Source organism: Melanerpes formicivorus, unplaced genomic scaffold (assembly GCF_026170545.1).
Source record: "Melanerpes formicivorus ecotype bairdi unplaced genomic scaffold, bMelFor1.0.p_v2 SCAF_13, whole genome shotgun sequence".
Lineage (NCBI taxonomy): Eukaryota > Metazoa > Chordata > Aves > Piciformes > Picidae > Melanerpes > Melanerpes formicivorus.
In genome coordinates this window covers 4820252-4838954 of record NW_027142365.1, presented here as the reverse complement: position 1 = coordinate 4838954, position 18703 = coordinate 4820252, and the positions used below count along the sequence as shown (strand labels likewise).

Below are 18703 nucleotides of genomic sequence, written 5' to 3'. Positions count from 1 at the left end.
TGCCATTTCTCATCACCACTTTCAAACTGCTCTTCTCTGCTTTTCCTCCCTTGTGAAAACCGTAATGTCCTCACCACCTCAGCTTTACCGGAGTTTCCAGTCTGGCTGACTCATCCACCAGCCTCCTGTACACTCCCTCCAGTACTCTTCCCCATCAGCTGCAAGGGTGACAGGTTTTGGTGGTGTCCTCCGGAAATGCCTCCGTTTTGAGGCTTTTAGGGCTGCAGAAGGAATCTCTTAGGTGCCTCCAGCGGCTGCCTGGCCTGCCAGCAGCCTATCTTGCTGCCAAACAGTTTGCCCCTGTCCAAGCCAGTGCTCCCTTGTCTGTGGTTTGCAAAAGGGATGCTTCTTCCCAGGTCCTTTGGAAAGTGTGTGGCGGGAAATGAGGCCCCCATACTCTGTATGTGGCCATGAGGTAGAAGAGTGAGCTTTTGAGGAGTCATGGGGCAAAATTTCTGCTCTTTGTCTTTTATTCATTTTTTTCCTTGCCCCCTCCTCCCCCTCTCCCCCATTTCTTTCTTTCTCTTTCTTTCCTTCTTCCTTCCTTCCTTCCTTCCTTCCTTCCTTCCTTCCTTCCTTCCTTCCTTCCTTCCTTCCTTCCTTCCTTCCTTCCTTCCTTCCTTCCTTCCTTCCTTCCTTCCTTCCTTCCTTCCTTCCTTCCTTCCTTCCTTCCTTCCTTCCTTTCCTTCCTTGCTTCCTTGCTTCCTTCCTTCCTTTCTATTTCAGGGTTTTTTTTGCACTAGCACAAGGAGTTTTGCTATATTAGGTGATTTTCCTTGGGTGGTGGCAGCAGCCTTATATTTGTGGCCCGTAAAACCTCCCAGAGGGAGCAGCCCAGTTCCTGGCAGGGAGGGACAAACAGTCCTAGTCCCAAAGTGTTTTTCATGATGTGTCTCCCCTATCTGTCACCATCACAGAGGGACTTTTGCCTTCAGTCAGTGGAGCTGCTGGGTTTACAGCTGCTGAGGAGTGAGGGCTTGGAATCTGCCAACAAATCCAGCTATTGTTTGCAGCAAGATAACCTAATAACCAGAAATTGAAACAAACAACAACAAAACAATAATTGCAAACACACACACACACACACACACACCCCCAACATTTCAGTGGAGAGAAAATTCATTTTCCATACTGGATTAATGGATTCTCTTTCTTTCCCCCTCCCTGTTTGCCAGCATCATCTTTCTACCCTTATAAAATATCGAATTCAAGAGCAGGGAACGGAATGGAGGCTGTCAGTCGCACTCAGCAGAAGCCTCGGGACTGGGCAGTGTTTCTGCTTTCTGCCTCACTGCCTTAAATGCAAAGCTCGTCACTCTTTTACGGGTTTGAGCTCATGCTTCTGTGAGCGTTTGTGGTTACAGCTTCTATTTCTACATTGGCAATTTCCGACCTGTTTTGATTTGTTCGTCCCCCTCCACACCCCCCCGCGAGAAGAAATATGCCTGCACCAGTGTGCAACAGCTCTGTAGACCTAGGCTGGCATCTTTAAGCCCCTTTCCGAGATTTGGGGACCACGAAGGAGAGGTTCACAGCACTTGATGCCTTCTGGAAGCCTTGCCGGAAGGGAGCGGGGCGTGAAAGTGTGCCAGCCCCACGGAAAGAGGCACGGCTGTCAAGCCGCCGCGGGAGCAAGAGGCAGGAGGCTGGGCCGGGGCTGAAGACGCCAGATTCCAGCGGGGAGGAGCCAGGGCCAGCGCGGAGCTGCGCTCGGGCGCTGGGCTCGCTGGCGGCGCTGGGCAGGCGGCGGCGTGCGGGTGCGGGAGAGAAATAAATGAGGAGTCACAGCGAGAGCACATCTCCAGCCAAGGGGAAGGAGCAGGCCTCTCTGGAGGGAGCTGACGTTGGGGGTTACTGGAGCAGAGAGCAGGGGGAGTGTCGCGGGTCTGGCTTCCACCCGGGCCAGAGCTAACATCTGGGCACAGCTGTTTGCCGGGGCCCTTTTCTGCTGCTGCACAGCGGCTTGGTTTGCAGCAATGGAACCGAATGGCACTTTCCTCGCTTGTAACAGTAAGTCTGTAGAAATGTCCTTGAATTTCACCTCTCTTATCTTGTTCGACAACTTTGTTTTCCCTCCTCTCTTCTCCCTTTTCTTTTGTCTCCCTTCTCTCATCTGTAAGCAATGCAGCTTGTAATCGGTGTTGCAGAGAGAGATGACATGTTTTTCTCAGTGAGTATGTTAGCAGTGTTGGTAGGAAGAGAGTCTTTGGCTGGTTAAGTGTCAGCAAGTCGGGAAAAGTTGATCCAAATCTCCTCCCCTTCATGGTGAGTCTGAGAGTGGGACGGATGCTCCACTTAGTCAACTCTCTGGACTCTGGTGAAGGCAGCAGAGCCAGGATAAATCATCTCCATTCAGGGTCTACTCCTAAGACTCTATAAATGTTAAGTACATAATAAGTAATGTTTCTAAAGAAGAAGTAATCCTCTCTGTTCTTCCAGCAAGTGAGGTTTAAGAAGATTCAATTGGTAGCAGGACTGGGAGGCTTGTCTGACAGAGTACTGAAATGCCCCTCAGTCCCTCATCTGACTTTAATATATTACTTTGTTACCTCTTCATTGTGCTTTACTCACTCTGAGGAGCAGAAACAACTCAGGGCTGTGATAGCTACGGATTGAAATGGGATATTGTGGTCCCAAAGACATGGGGAAAGTCTACAGTGCTTATTTTTGTTTCATGAGATAGGTGCTTTCTTACTACAGATGTGCTATAGACAAAGCTAAACTAATAGAGCAAGAAGTGATTGACCCTAAACACAATCAATTTAGCATTGCCAGGATAAATGTGAAAAGATTCCCCCAAACTCAAGGAACCTTCTCTCTGATTTTCCTGGATGTTAGAAATCGGACAGGAAGGTGAAACAGAGGTTACTGTTATACTTTCTGTAGGTATCTCATTCATTACACAGCCACTGGGGAAAGAAAGCTAAGAGATACATCTGGAACTGTTAAAAATATTTCCTATTATTGGCCTGTAGATCATTTTCCAGTGAATATTATTTAGTCCTCTGGGGTTAGGAACCAAGAAGAATTCAGTGGCTGCTGGTTAATCTCTTTTCTTGACTCAAGCAGAAAAACACACAAGTGTAGAAAGAGCCAAGCTTTTAAAGAAGCATTTACTGACATTCCTTGACACATAGCACACACAAGTGCCAGTGTCACTCTGAATGCCAGACTACTTAGGCAAGAGAAGTTGCTCACATGGTGGTTTGTTAGCAGGATCAGGCTTGTGCTATGCATTTTGTCAGAAATTTCTCAGATTCTATGGTTCATAGATACTTTTTTTTTGCTGTGGGTGCATGTTGAAGCTTGGTTCCTTTCTTGCAGTTTTTCCCTCTTTTCTTTTCTTTTATTCTCCAATACAGCTACAACAACAGCTGCATTTACTGTGTCAGAATTAGCCACAGACACATGGGTCAGCCTCAGTAAAATATCTGACAGTCAGCAGAGACCACTGAGCTATCTTCTGGTAGTGGAAGCAGATACTGATGCAGATGAGAGCTTCTGAAAAGTTTGTGTAGTTTTGTTAACTCTGCCTTTACATGGAGACCTGAGCCCTGGGAAGGAAACTGAGGGTGTTCTTTTGTCCACAGAGTAGCTGCTGTGATTTAGGCTGGTTTTCTTATTTCTCAGTTCATTTTGAATGTGTTTCATTCAACTGGATGGGCTTCTTATTTATTTTATAAAGGCTCATCTACATTCAGTGTGCAGGGAATCTGTGAGACTCTGGGGGCTATTAATGATCTTCCTTTTGCCTCATGAAGCTGGTTCCTTTCTGAACTGGGAGGCCTTGTGCTCACAGAGATTATGGGATGGTCAGTTTCTACTCTGCCTTATTCTAGCACACTGACTTTTTCATCCAAGACACTGTTACATTGTGCAGGGAATGCCACAGCCCTTTTATGGGAATGTCCTCTGCCACAGCCCAGGGTGAGACTCAGCAGGGCAGGGTTGGTAAAGCCCTACAAAACAGGCCATGTCCTTGTTTCTACTGTCAACTAATCCTGACAACTAACTTCTAGATGTACATTTCCAAATGAATCATCTCCACCTGCCCTTCATAGCTGGGAGCACTGAGGAGGCTCCTTCTGGGTTTCACCCTCTATGGGTGGAGATAATACTACTGGGCATCAGCTAGAATCTGCTCTCATGCAGCAGGTGACTTTGATCTCCTTTCCTGCAAACAAAATGCTCTTAGCACACCCCATTTGATGCAGATTGTGCCCAATGTGTTAACATGGAATTTTCTGAGGCACAGTGTTTCTAGCAGTGCATGAGAATTTGCAATACCGACACTGCTCAGTACATTAAAGGTGCAGCTGAGGACTTGTCCTGTCCTTTGTTTTTTCCCCAGACAGGACAAGTAACATCAAATTGAGTTGTCTGTGAGTTTTATTTGCTTATTTGACACAAAAGCTGCTAAATTTCCAACCTGAGCAATGTCTTCTGGTAAAACTAAAGCCCTCAGTTGGTTTTGAGGTTGTCGCCAGTGTGCGAAGCCCCAGCATGAGGCCCAAAAGTGGATGAGTCAGGGCAAGAAGATGCTCAGGGGGGAGAAGAGATTGTAATGGGGAAATGAAAGAGGAGGAAGGAGGAAATGCAACACCCAGTTGGAAAGCTGCTGCAGGTAGCAGAGATGAAAAGGCACAGCCAACTACATGGAAAAGGAAGACGGAGAGGTGTGTGGGAAAGAGATGGTTTGTGCAAGGTCTGGAAACTCAGCTGACTGGAGGGACAGCCCTGGGAACCAAAGGTGTCCATGATTTGGGAGCAAAGTATAGTTTCCTTTGCAGGGAGATCAAAATATAAACAGTTACTTATGAGGGAGAGCTGCAGACAAATACTTGGTGATTTAATCATCCAGAGAGGGATTTGGCTGGCTAAATTTAGGTATCAGTGAGAGATTTTAGACTTACAGGGTTTTACACAGGGGAATTGTACCCTGTCTTCTCCTGGCCTCGTGTTCAGCGCAGTGTAGACACCTAAATCCTAGAATTACAGAGCCACAAAATTATAGGGGTTGGAAGGGACCTCTGGAGTTCATCTAGAGCAGGTTTATGTAGAGATTGCACAGGATGGCGTCCAGGTGGGTTTTGAATGACTCCAGAGATGGAGACTCCACCACCTCTCCAGGCAGCCTGCTCCAGTTTTCTACCACCCTCAATGTAAAGAAGTTCTTCCCCATGTTTAGATGGAGCTTCCAATGTTTGTGTCCACTCCCTCTTGTCCTGTCAGTGGGTACCACTGAAAAAAGACTGGTCCCATCTTCCTGGCACCCTTTAAGTTTTTATAAGATCCTTCCTCAGCCTCCTCCAGGCTAAAAAGCCTTAAGTCCCTGAGCCTAAATACTGAGCCAACTCCCCTTCCCATGTGTCTCCTAGGTCCTCACTGTGGTTGGATGGGCTCAGTCCTTAGTCAGGTGCACCAGAATGGAAAGTTGCAGACATTGGTCAAACACAGAGGCGTTTCTCTTTTCCTTTGTACAGGTAGAGAAGATTTCACAACAGTTTCTTCTAAGCAGGGTTATTGCAACACCTTAAATGAGCCAGTTTAGACAACCTGTGTGTGGAAATTTTCACACAACAAGCCTTGCTGGCTGGTTTTTTTTTGGCTAAAGTTACAGAATGCTGAAATTCCAGAGAAGTTATTGAAGGGAAAAAGAAAAGAAGATGTTTCCTCCCCCTCCAGTTTTCCATAATTCAATTGTGCAATTTTGTTATTGCACTAATTTTGCCCTGCTGCCAAGTGGTGAGAGTGACCTGCATTTCATCTGTGGAAGAAATCTCAGCTCCTGAAGGAAATGTTGAGAAAAACTATTAAGTGGCATTAGGCAAATGAAACTGGGAGCCACCTACAGCTGACTTTGGTTTTATGAAGGGAATGTCTTCATTCATCAGCATGTGCCCAGAAATATGACTTAGGAGTTAGGCAACCAAGCAGCATGAGTGCTCCTGGCTGTTGGTGCTGGTGCTATTCATCAAGCTGATATCCTTCTTTTCAGCTATTTTCTTCCCACTCTTTTCACACCAGCTACTAGAAAAGCTGTAATTTACTGCAAGCCAGTGTTTGGTTTAGTGCCTCTCACTCTGCAGCCAAATCGTGATGGAGGGACCAGTGGAAGGTCCAAACCTTCAGGCTGGTTTTCAGCTCCTGAATGCAATGAACTTTAGTTAGGTTTTCTACCTGGGTCTCATCAAGAACTCAGGGCAGCAGCTTTTGATGGGTCACAGCCAGTGCCATGCATGGATCCAAGCTCTCCTCAAGTGACCCAGACTGTCAGAAAGCCTTATGAAGGTTTTCACAAATAAAGGTTATAATTTGAACTGTCTGTGAAATGCCTGAGCAGGCAGCCTGGCTTCATCTGTACCAACTAGGGCCAGGGCTCTGCACCATTTAACTGCCAGCACATTCCCCAGCCTGGTTTTTCTCCAGAGCAAGCTAGCATGTAGCATGGTCTGGATGGTAGCACGAGCCTGTAAGCTTTCCCAGTAGGCAGTCTGGATATAAACAGTCTGTTTTGGGTAAAGGTGGCTGCGTGGCATGGACTGAGCAGAACAGAGCTGGAGAAGGGAACATTCTCCTCTCACAGACCATGCAGGCAAGGAGAGGCAGCCACATGACACAGAGAAATTTGGGGCCAGCATGACACTGCTGATCTCAGCACACCAGAAACCTGCCCATCATACAGCTTCTTGCCAGCATGCCAGTGGTGGAAGGTTTTAGGCAGTGGTTTGAAGGACAGCCCCACAACATGATACTTAGGAAAACTTGCATGTGAGACTTCAAGGTAACCCTGCCTCGGCTCAGCAGGACCTCTCAAACATCCTGGAAGGGAAGCAGAGTGGGCATTACAAGCCAATGTAAGGAAGGAAAGGAGATTTGCTGATGCTGCCCAGGGCTTTGTTGAGAAGCCCATTCTCAGTGTCACCACAAGGTGGAACTTGGTACATACCACATGCACCGGAGATGCACCAACTGGCAACAAGCAGCAGCATCTTTGGCAAGGGATGCACTGATGCTTATGGTCTCAGCACCCACTGCCTGGCCTCCATTCCCCTGGAGTGAGCAAGGAGAGGAGCACTGATCTAGAGGACTGTGAGAAAATGGCTGTTGTCAAGCTCTGCTGTGCCAAGCAGCAAGGCCTGGTCCTTGGAGGACATGAGGTGTGGCTGGGGAGAACGAAGCTGACGGAAGTGAGCAGTGTCCTCAAGGTAGCAAGGAAGGAGGAAAGAGTGAGGGTTCTACAAGTGAAATATGAGAGAGCATGAGTGAAGAATGGACTCCAGAGGGAAAGGCAGGGCAAGGTCAGACCCTGCAGATGTGGAGGGAGTCTTGCTGTCCTCTCCTTGTGGCAGAGTCGCAGCTGGAAGAAAACTTTCCAGCGCTGGGACCACACTTATCCCAGGCACAGGGCTGTAATAAAAGACAGGTTGGATATAACCTGGGGTGATGGCAAAGGATAAAAGAGACCTATGCAGAGGCAATTCACAGGTAACATCAGTGACTTGCAAAACCACTAGAGAAGCAGACTTAATCCTCATCACTTGGCAGGTTTTTGCTTTTCCCAGCAGTAGCTACTGCCCAGGGTTGCAGCTGGTTGTGCTCATTTCAAGCTGCTGCTGCACTGACAACTCTTCTCATAGTAGAAACTCAAACTTTATTTACCATCAGGGACACGAGTTCCTGAGTGCTGTCCTAACAAGTGATGGAAGGTTTGTTTGTGTTACTGCAGGTGGGCTGCACTACAGCTTTTCCAGACTCTCCCTGATGCTGAGTTCACCTGCACTGCATGACCTCACACTTTCTGAGGATGAGGAATACGTAGGGGCAGACATTGCAGTTCATCAATGAGCAGCAATGCTCCCATTAAAATAACTCTGTTGAATTTCACTGTCAGGGAGTCTGGGAGAGAAGATGACATGACTCTGTTTCTTTGAGGAGCAGCATCATGTGACATAGACCTTTTTTTCCCTTCTTGGTAACAAATAGAGAGCACAACCTTTGGCCTCTAGTGGGACAACCTCCCTTAACATGTATTATTGTGTGTCATAGGTGCTACTACTGAGAGTAATTTCCATCATGTGCATGATGCAGTGGGGAAGTGATGAGCTCTTCAAGCAGCATGGGTGTTTTCATTCTGGTCCTAAATTTTCACAAATGGAGGCACATCAGGAGCTGACTTCTGTCATGCCATTTCACAGTATCACAGTATCACAGCATAACTTAGGTTGGAAAGGACCTCGAGGATGATCGAGTCCAACCTATCAACACCGACCCCAATTTATGTCAGTGTGGTGGAAAGAGACTATGATCAGTGTTAAATTTGCACCATTTTTGATGCTGTCCCAATGTGGCAGTGATGGAAGAACAAGTCTGGTGTCCAAGACCCCAAACTCCACTTGTTTCTTTCTCTAGGAAGTGGTAATGGTGCTTCCTTAGCTCCTTTGTGTAAGGATGTGGTGGAGAGTAATTCATTTTGGGAAGTTATCTGAAGAGCAGCCTGTGCATTAAGAGTTTCCCCACATTGCTTATTTCCTACCAGACACTACAGCCTTTCTATCTCAAGTGCTTGTTTCTTGGATGTCAAAGCACTTTGCTGACTTTGGGACCTTGTTCTGACATCCTCATTCGCATAGATTTCCATTTGCTCCATGAGTAATCCAGTAGGAATTGATGGAATGATTAGCACAGCCTCGATCCTGGGCACAGGGTCCTGAATAACTTCAGCCATGTGACTGGTGCTGTTTATTTCAGTGGGTCATATGGGTAAAACTGCAGTGCTGGAGTGTTTGCAGGCTTCAGACCCAGTCAGGTGTTACCTGCAGTGAATAAAGGTTGGAGAATTTTTCCCTAAGCCATTTGCAGGAATCACTTCCTCCAGCGCTGGAGCGTGACGCAGCACTGTGCAACATCACAGAGCCATGCCCTGTGACACACAGGGTCACACCTATCCATCAGGATTCATCTGTGAGGTGTGACCTTGTCTTTAAATGACCTCAAGGCCACAATACATCCAGAGCTGCTGTTTCCCAAAGCAGGGCATTTCTGGCTCAACGGTCTCATCTTCACTTTAAAACCAAACTGATTTGAACTGCCTTACACTTCTGAAGTCCTCAAAGCACACATTACTGTTCTGGTCAAGTATATAAACCCATGAATGACAATCCTGTGCTTTGTGTGTGCACAGACTTCAGAGATAAGTACAGTAAAATGTTCTCTGAGGGCCTGGAAAGCTCAAAGCAATGCTGTCACTGGCACTGCTTGTTAGGAATTAATGAGAAGATGAAGCAGAGGGACACTCTGTGCTCTCAAATTGATCCCTGTGGGGCTGTGGCTGCCACTGGACAGGCGAGCTGGAGCATGGAAGCAAATTGTTTTGCTAAGGCAAGTGCAGGAGACTATTCTCTTCCCCACTCCTTTGATTGTATCTGTCCTCTCCAGTACAATGTGAAATACGGGAAGTGCTCTGAGACTGCTAGCTAATAAATCTCATCTAGCCATTACATCATGGTGCTCACCTCCTAGCCAGGGCAAAAGCAACCATCCCAGCTCCCAGGGAAACGCTGCAGAGATCACAGCTCCAATCTCCAGTCCCTGTATGTGCAGGAAGGGCTGGAGGTGTTTCCTTAAGTACCCACTGACTGCCTGGCTAACATGTTCAGCAACAACCCATCCAGAACATGCCTTTATTCTCCTTGCTGGCTGTGGTTTGTAGTTGTCATGTGTAAATAAGGTCTTACCAGTTGTACTGCTCTTTAAGGCCACACAATAGCTCTGCTTTGTCCCCAGAGAGTTTCTTACATGTGACATAGAGGAGTCATTAATGACTCTGTGAGGGTTGGGAGGGCTTCCTTCAAAATGTGGAAGATAGAAGGGGAAGATGACTGGATTGCCAGACACCAGAAACAGAGAATATATCCTATAAACTTGTGTTGAATGTGATGCAGGATTGGTGATGGAGAGCCTTCAGTTAAGTCTCAGGCACATGTGGCTTCTGCAGTAAGGGACATCACGCCAGCTTGACTACCTCTGCTTGCAGTATCTTCACCCTTGCCTTGCCTGGCACAGCAGCTAGCAAAGGCAATGACAAACCCCCTTAGTCTGTAAAAAGGGCTGCAAATTTACCTAGGATGGCACAACTTAGTAAGTATAGCTGCTGTATTTTGCTGCAGAAGGGGTCATGGCTAGGGAAGAGATGAATTTTCACCCCAGTCATCGCCAGGACGTTGGACAATGGTCATGAATTTCAGCACAGGAAATTTATACTGGTTGTAATTAACACATTCCTCACTGAGAACACCTAAGATTTTGAACAAAGATCTAGATCTATAGAGGCTCTGTCCTTAAGATACCCATAACTCACCTGGACAAGGCTGTGAGCATCCTGATCTACCTGTGACAGTGACCCCACTTGGAGTGGGTGATTGAACTAGAGAGCTCCAGAGGCCCTTTCCAGCTTGAATTATTCTCTAATTCTATGTAACCAGTGACTTGTTAAAGCATGATGGGGGCTACCAGACTGCAGGACAAATCTGAACTACAAGACTAAGCCCAGTGCTATGTAGAAACGCAGGGTAAGTGACTCACCCAAGTCATACAGGAAATCAGTGGCAGAGAAGATACTCTGGAGTCTTTGGAAAATGCTCTTCTCTAGGTGGAAAAACGAAGAGCATTAAAATAAACTTTCCGAGCAGCTTTTGGGCTACATCTGCCCTGGCTACAAGGTGTTTTTAGCTTCCTCTTCGCTGTGTGGTGCCAGTGGGGATAACGCAGAGCAGCTCCGCACAGAAGGGTGGAGCCGAGCTCCCTCTGATCCAGGCGTTTGTGGGCAGGCTGAGCTGACAAGCCACAGGCACTGATTAGGAGCCACAAACAATATTTGGAAGTCCTCCAGCCTCTGGAAATGATGCATAAAACCCCACTGGCATATGACTGTAGGAAAACTCGTTCCTTTTACCTGGGCAGCTGCCGGCCGGCGCTTCGGCGTAATTCAGCAACCAGCGTGTGCTGGTGAGCAGAGCAGGAGGAGAGACTTCCCACGGTCCCACCCCCAGCTGGACTCTGCCCTCCCCTGCCCGGCGCTGCCAGTGCCTCCGTTCGCTCCTTGGAGCCCCGTTTGTCACCGCACACGCCGGAGGCTCCTGGATGAGCAGGGATCCTCGCCGGGGTGGCGTGCCCCCCCCATCCTTCCCGACTGCTGTCCCTGAGCTCCAGGCTGGATCATGCAGTGCATCCGGAGGCAGCCCAAGCGCACGGCGTCCCAGGAAAACATCCTACGGGAGCAGAGCCGTAGAGTGGCCGCGTTGAACGGCATCAGGCTGGGTAAGGGACAAGTTGGCCTCAGCACTTCTGCTGCACTGCTGCCTCTTTTCCCTGCTCAGAGGCAGTGCTCCACCCTAAAGGCAGCTCCGAGGTTATTTTTAAACTCCTGAGGTTTCTTTTCCTTTGCTTTGCCTGTAACCACCTGCCAGATGTGTAAACCGCTTCATCTGAGGCATCAAAGAAGGAGGGACCTCTTTGGCAAAGAGCTGGTCTCCAGATCTGTTGTTGGGCTTGCTGAACTGTCGATGGTTGGGGAAGGCAGTGCCCTTTTCCTGCCTAATTTTAGGGCTTCTGAGTGGTGTGCTGCCAGCTTCTGTAAAAGCCCGAGGAGCCACTCAGAGGAACGTGCTCACTGGATGAAAAGAAACAGGAAACCCAGGAAGTTTCATAACTCCTCTGTCGTGCTATGAACTCATTGCTGGTTCCTGCTCTCTGGAGAGGCAGCTCGAGTAGATGCCAGTCCCTTGATATCTGTGGCTACAGAGAGCAGGTGGAGATGGAAAGTTGGCATCGACCCACCTGAGTTGTCTGGATTTTATCTGCCCTTTTAAACCAGCAAACCTGAGTTCGGTCTGGTCTTAAACCAGGGGGGAGAGGGAAGAGCTGGCAGGAGGAGACTTGTTTTATAGCAGCCGTAGTTAAATTGTTTCTATCAGGCCAGCAGATCTGCTACTGAGCCAGGCAGAAATAGAGGTTATCACGGTCTGCTACAGACTTCACCCTTCCTCCTTAGTGAACTCCAGGGCCTGGCTTCTGCTGGGACAGCTATTCTTTTATTGTGCTTCCCACCCGCTATAAACCCCAGACAGATAATACAAAGGTTAACATTTTTGATGTCTTAGTGGATAAAGTTTCACAGTGCAGTATATTGACCTCATGCTTATTGCAGTGCTGTGTGTGCATGAGGCACTCCTACCTTTGCCAAACAGGAGCCTGGAGAAGAGGAAGCTCAGGGGAGATGTTATTGCTCTCTACAACTACCTGAAGGGAGACAGGCAGGGGCTGGTCTCTTCTCCCAGGCAACCAGCACTAGAACAAGAGGACATAGTCTCAAGCTGCTCCAGGGGAGGTTTAGATTGGATATTAGGAAGAAATTCTTAATAGAGAGACTAATTTGCCATTGGAATGGGCTGCCAGGAGGTGTTTAGAAGGAGACTTCATGGGGTGCTTGGTTGCATGGTTTGGTTGATCAGGTGGTGTAGGATGATGGGTTGGATGCGATGATCTTGAAGGTCTCTTCCAACCTGTTCTGTTCTGTTCTGCTCTATTCTATTCTATTCTATTCTATTCTATTCTAAACCTGTTCTCTTTAGAGAGTGTGTGGTTGCTACTTCACAGAGGTGGGTCTGACCCTTCAAACACATGCTGCAATTTGCCATGCTCAGTATTTGTTTGGTATTTCACAAAGGATGCTAAGCAAGACATGGTCCTGCCACCTGTTTCAGGCAGGAGTTGGAGGTGTTCAGGAGATGGTTTCATGACCATGGTGGTCCATAGTTAGACCTTTTGAAGAGGAAGGGGAGCTTTGACCCGAACTGGGATGTGCTGGTGAGCAGGATGAAGTAGTCTGAACTCCAGCTGGTGTGTGACCTTTGTGGATCAAGCCTTGAGAAGAAGAATCTGCTCTTGATCATTGCCTGTGCCCATCCAGATTTGCCTGGATGACATTGGTGCAGCTCTTTGGGATGTGCAGGTGACATGGCATGTTGCACACACTGCATGTGGTGTCTGTGTAACAGAACATGCCTTGGTTAATGGGGATTTCTCATTACACATTTATGCACATAGACACCCAAAGGAATTGGTGGGTTTCCTGCTTTCCTCCTCATGTGGCCCTAGGACGGCATGTCTTCCTCCTAGTCCCATAGTGATGCCTGGTGTGGTTGGGATCCAAAGAAAGAGAAAGAAAGAGGCTGGGAGCCAGGGCAGAAATGGTGTGGGTGAATAGAGAAAAGGAAAAAGTTTCTCTCATGTCCAGGAAGCTTGAGGGGGACTACAGAAGTGTTATTAAGGCTTAAGTCTGAGGTATCTTCTCTGCACACGGACAAACTTTGCCTCAGAGAGGAAGCCTGAGCAAGCTCAGGAGACCAAAGACCTGTGAAGCTCTTGTGATATCTGCCCTTCATCTGGATGGTCTGGCTTTTTGTCAGCCCTCAGCTGTGCCTGAATCTCAGTATACCCTGCAGGATGTCTCAGATGCCATAGCTGGTGTTGCACTATCCTCTCCATCCAGACCAAGGCCATGCCTGGGGAGCAGCTGCAAAGCAGCAGAAGACACAGACTGCCCCCACTCAGGACAGCAGTCACCCTTTTGTTTTTCACTGGAGATGGCATTTTTCTTCTCCCCCTTCTTTCTGAGGTTTCCAGAGGAGGAAGCATTCAAGTTCTCCTCTTGGGAATCTCCAGATCAGACCTGAGCTGAGAAGTCCAGGGCATGCTGTAGTGTGGGAAGACACTTAATTAATGAGGTAGCTAACTGAATGTAGAGGAAAGAGAGAGGCCACAGTCACCTTTTCAGGATCTCCAGCTCCCACTGTGGTGCCTTCAGCCCTGGATTCCTCAGCCAGGCTCAGCTCTGGGCATGCTCCTTAGCATCTGCAAAACCAGTAAAATGATGTGAGCAGCTTGCTGATTGGATTCCCCTAACATTTATCTCTGATGGTGGTGCCAGGCTTTCTTTGGCAACCTAGAATGGTCTCTTCAGACCAATATATCCCAGTCACAAACCCATGGTGCTGCTTTTTGCTGCTGTCACCACAACCCACCTTGGTGCTCTGCAGCCATAGGTATTTCAGTTTCCTGTGTGAATGGTCAGGAGTCTGAGGATTTGGCTATTTGGATCCCATGCTGGGTTTTGTTTTTCAGGCAGGCCTGAACTTATGCCTGGTAGATTATTGCCTTGCCCTGTTTCAAAAGCCACAATTCAATTCTGTGTCTTTCAGAGAAGAACAAATCTGCTGTCAGAGGGGAATGCCATGCTGCAATATAGACATGATTGCATGAATTCTGCTTTGTGAGAGCCTGTGGTAACTGGGAAATTCCCCATGATGTCAGGTAGCTGCAAGTGGCCAAGATAAGGTTAGCAAACCTCCCATTGAGTTGGGATGTGCTTGATCAGTGCAACAGGCTTAAGCGCTGTTTCATCAGCTTTGAGCCAGCCTTTCATGCAGAGTCAGGGAGATGCAAGGTGCCTATTACTGAAAGCCCAGGATGTGGTTCTCATGTTTGATGCTCTCACCTTCCCCAGCCCACATCCTCCAGATCTGTAATTAACAGCTGGTTTGAGGGACAGATTCTCCAAGGTGTTTAGGTACGTGGAAGTCATGTACTGCTGAGGCACTCAAAACCATATGGAATGCCAAATCCGTGTGTTCAGTCTCGGTAGATGTCTGTTGCCTCTCTAGATGTCAAAGGGCCTTCCTGAATGTATACTATGCTGTGAAAACTGAAGCTCCTGGAACCAGAAGGTGTGGTTATTATTACTTGGCATTGTGGGGATCTAGCAGGGTAAGAAAAGGTAAAGGTCCTCTTGGGGAAGTCACTCTGGGGAGGGACTGCTCAGGATCTCAGGTAGTGATAGGACTAGGGGGAATGGAATGAAGCTGGAGGTGGGGAGATTCAGGCTGGATGTGAGGAGGAAGTTCTTCCCCATGAGAGTGGTGAAGCCCTGGAATGGGTTGTCCAGGGAAGGTGGTTGAGGCCCCGTCCCTGGAGGTGTTTAAGCCCAGGCTGGATGAGGCTCTGGCCAGGCTGATCTAGTGTGGGGTGTCCCTGCCCATGGCAGGGGGGTTGGAACTAGATGATCCTTGTGGTCCCTTCCAACCCTGACTGATAGTAGGATACTATATGAGCTGAGCAATGAGGAGAACATGGTTGCTGCCTTACTGACGTGATGCTGTGTGGCACCAAACTTTTCTGTGTGTGTCCTAAGCCTCATGACACTGACCTTCAAAATTCCCACGAGGATAATAGGGGACTGCATGCCAGAGAAGGAAGAGAGATATCTTTGTGTATTCCTGTCTCCACAAAGGAAATTCGTTGCAGGATAGATCTGAAAGTTCCTGACAGAACTCCAATAGCAGTTATGCAATTTTCTTTCCTCTGCTTTTACTGTTGGGTTGGTTGTGGTTTTTAACATCCTAACATCAGACTGTATTGGCTGGGAAGAAGATAGTTTATGTTTCTAAACCACCTGAGAATTACAGTACAAAAGTCTTTGGACTCAATCTTTTAATCTTGTTTGGACTCAATCTTTTAATTTGATAGAAGGGCTCTCCAGAGGGACCTTGCCAGGCTGGACAGATGGGCAGAGTCCAACAGGATGGCATTCAACAAGTCCAAGCGCTGGGTGCTGTGCTTTGGGAACAACAACCCCATGCAGAGCTACAGGCTGGGGTCAGTGTGGCTGAGAGCTGCCCACCTGGGGGTACTGGTTGACAGCAGCTGAATATGAGCCAGCAGTGTGCCCAGGTGGCCAAGAAGGCCAATGGAATCCTGGTCTCCATCAAGAATAGTGTGGCCAGCAGGAGCAGGGAAGTCATTGTGCCCCTGTACTCAGCACTGGTTCAGCCATACCTTGAGTCCTGTGTCCAGTTCTGGGCCCCTCAGTTTAAGAAGGACATTGAGACACTTGAATGTGTCCAGAGAAGGGCAACAAGGCTGGGGAGAGGTCTTGAGCACAGCCCTGTGAGAAGAGGCTGAGGGAGCTGGGGTTGTTTAGCCTGGAGAAGAGGAGGCTCAGAGGAGACCTTATTGCTGTCTACAACTACCTGAAGGGAGGTTGTAGCCAGGTGGGGGTTGGTCTCTTCTCCCAGGCAACCAGCACCAGAACAAGAGAACACATTCTCAAGCTGTGCCAGGGGAAGTTTAGGCTGGAGGTGAGGAGAGAGTTCTTCACTGAGAGAGTTGTTAGCTGTTGGTATGTGCTGCCCAGGGAGGTGGTGGAGTCACCATCCCTGGACATGTTCAAGAGGGGATTGGACGTGGCACTTGGTGCCATGGTCTAGTAGTCATGAGGTGTTGGGTGAGAGGTTGGACTTGATGATCTTTGAGGTCTTTTCCAACTTTATTGATTTTATGACTCTAATCTACAAGGCCCCAACCTCTTTTCTGAACATAAAGGCATGGCATGGCAGATTTCTGGGTGTCTGTGCTCTGCTGCCCTCCCCAGACCTGTCTGGACTGCAGTGGTCTGTCTGTGATAGTGACCTGAGGAAGGAAAGAGCCCATGAGCATCATTTCTCGAGTTGACTCTTACAGCATTACCACTTCTGTTTCTTTACAGGCTTAAAAGATGACAAAGATCTGAAGTTCCTCTTGAAAGGCAGCCAGCTGCTGAAAGTAAAGTCCAGCTCTTGGAGAAAGGAGAGGTTTTATAAGCTTCAGGAGGACTGCAAAACCATATGGCAGGAATCAAAGAAGGTGCTGAGGTCTCCAGAGTCCCAGATCTGTAAGTACAATTTCCTTCATCATAGACATGAGGCACTGTGGGCAGAGGAGCTCGGGGTGAACCAGGACCAGTGTGCTTGTGGTGTGGAGGTAGGGCTTGGAGCAGATCCTTCACACCTCCTGTCATCTCTGGAGGCAGCTGGGAGGAATCTGCCGTGTCAGGACTGGCCACATTTCCCAAGCTCATGAGCTACTGCTTAAAATCATTGTGGTGTGGCCTGTGCTGGTCCCAGCAGCCCATTTCCTCCCCAGAGCAAGAGTTTAGGTTACTCAGGTGCTGGAGCCTGTGAGACATGGCTTGAGCATCTGCAGTGTGGTATGGTGTGCTTGGGCTGTTGGTCTGGGCTCTGCCAGGACACTTCTTTTCTGCCTGCAGCCCCTGGGAGAGCTGGCATTTAAGCCTCACAAGGGAAACACAGAGGCGTGGAGATACAAAGGCTTCCAGGAGATATCTCTGGGAAGGAAAGCCTGTTCTCATCCTTAACCACAAGCCCTATGAGGAGAGGCTGAGGAAGCTGGGGTTGCTTAGCCTGGAGAAGAGGAGGCTCAGGGGAGACCTTCTTGCTCTCTACAACTACCTGAAGGGAGGTTGTAGACAGGCAGAGGTTGGTCTCTTCTCCCAGGCAGCCAGCACCAGAACAAGAGGATACAGTCTCAAGCTCTCAAGCTGTGCCAGGGGAGGCTTAGGCTGGATGTTAGGAAGAAACTCTTCATAGAGAGAGTGATTGCCCATTGGAATGGGCTGCCCAGGGAGGTGGTGGAGTCACCATCACTGGAGGTGTTTAGGAAGAGCCTGGATGGGGTGCTGGGTGCCATGGTTTAGTTGATTAGATAGTGTTGGGTGATAGGTTGCACTCAATGGTCTCAAAGTTCTTTTCCAACCTGGTCTATTCTATTCTATTCTATTCTATTCTTGGAAACCCAGTCTGTTCCACTGTAAAAAGTCCAGCTAGGACAGTCACCATTATGTGGACACAGGAAAACCATTCTGCACCATCATGACTCATCTTGGGGCCATAATTTGGATGAGGAGCCCAGCTGTGCCATCAACATGGGAGCAGGCAGGATGTATATCTGCTTCTGTCTGGTTTTCCTTCTCATTTGGTGTTTTTCTGACATCTTTCCCCATCACTACTCCTCCTGGTCTTGTGAAGCCAGGAGGTAAATGACCAGTGTGGAATTTCTTTTATGGCATGTTGAAATGCAGAACATGCTGCCTGTGTTACATGTTATTTACACAATTTCTGTGGTAACAGTCACAATTAACTAAATGAAGGGTGGGTCTTCCAAATTACCCCCTCCCACAAGCAGTGATAAGATTTTCAGTAGGAGGAGTAAGGTAGCAGGGCAAAATATGCCTAGATTATAATCCTGATGGCCACAATCCTCTCACATGACCTTGAGCACATCATTTAATCTCTTTGTGCATCCTTCCCCACACATTTCCTTTCTCTTTGTCTCTCTGGCTGTAAAAGGCTTTGGATTTGATGCTGTCCCTCACTGTGTGTGTGCTCAGCTGGGCTCTTTAGGTACCAATGCAGTATCCCATGGTAACAAAACCCAACACAGAGCCCTTAATGAATATTTGCTTTGCTGGGCTCTGTCCCATATCCAAGCAATGTTCTTTCCCAGGTAATATCTTGCTGTACAACAAATAAAGACATGAGTTGAGAGGAATGAATTTCAGAGCCAGCAGTTTCCAAATTGTGAGAGTTGAGAGCACCTCCAGCAACAGTCCTGTCCCTACCTGGGTGCTCTGATATTGGTGGGAGAGAGTTCTTGCTCTGTGGGCCCAGGGATTTGGCACCTACTTGAGAAGCACAGGCTGAATCCATTGCCTCCACTGCTGGGGCAGGGGCATGGCACACTCTAACTTGCTTTATTTCCTAAGCTGCAACAAGATCCCTTCAGTGAGCTCAGATCCTTGGGGCTGGGT

General features: G+C 48.2%; 1 protein-coding gene across 2 annotated transcripts in view; it reads left to right on the top strand.

The window, feature by feature from the left end:
* The first annotated feature begins 1471 nt into the window (after window positions 1-1471).
* The window catches only part of PLCD1 (phospholipase C delta 1), a 58670-nt gene continuing 41438 nt past the window's right edge, over window positions 1472-18703 (top strand). Inside the window, exons 1-2 of one of the 2 annotated variants that reach the window (XM_068145920.1) lie at window positions 1472-2010; window positions 16604-16768. In XM_068145920.1, coding sequence (XP_068002021.1) covers window positions 1977-2010; window positions 16604-16768 — 199 coding nt within the window. In that variant the 5' untranslated portion in view covers window positions 1472-1976. Of the gene's footprint in view, window positions 2011-11092; window positions 11320-16603; window positions 16769-18703 lie in introns of those variants that run through there. The other variant, XM_068145918.1, reaches the window with a different exon arrangement.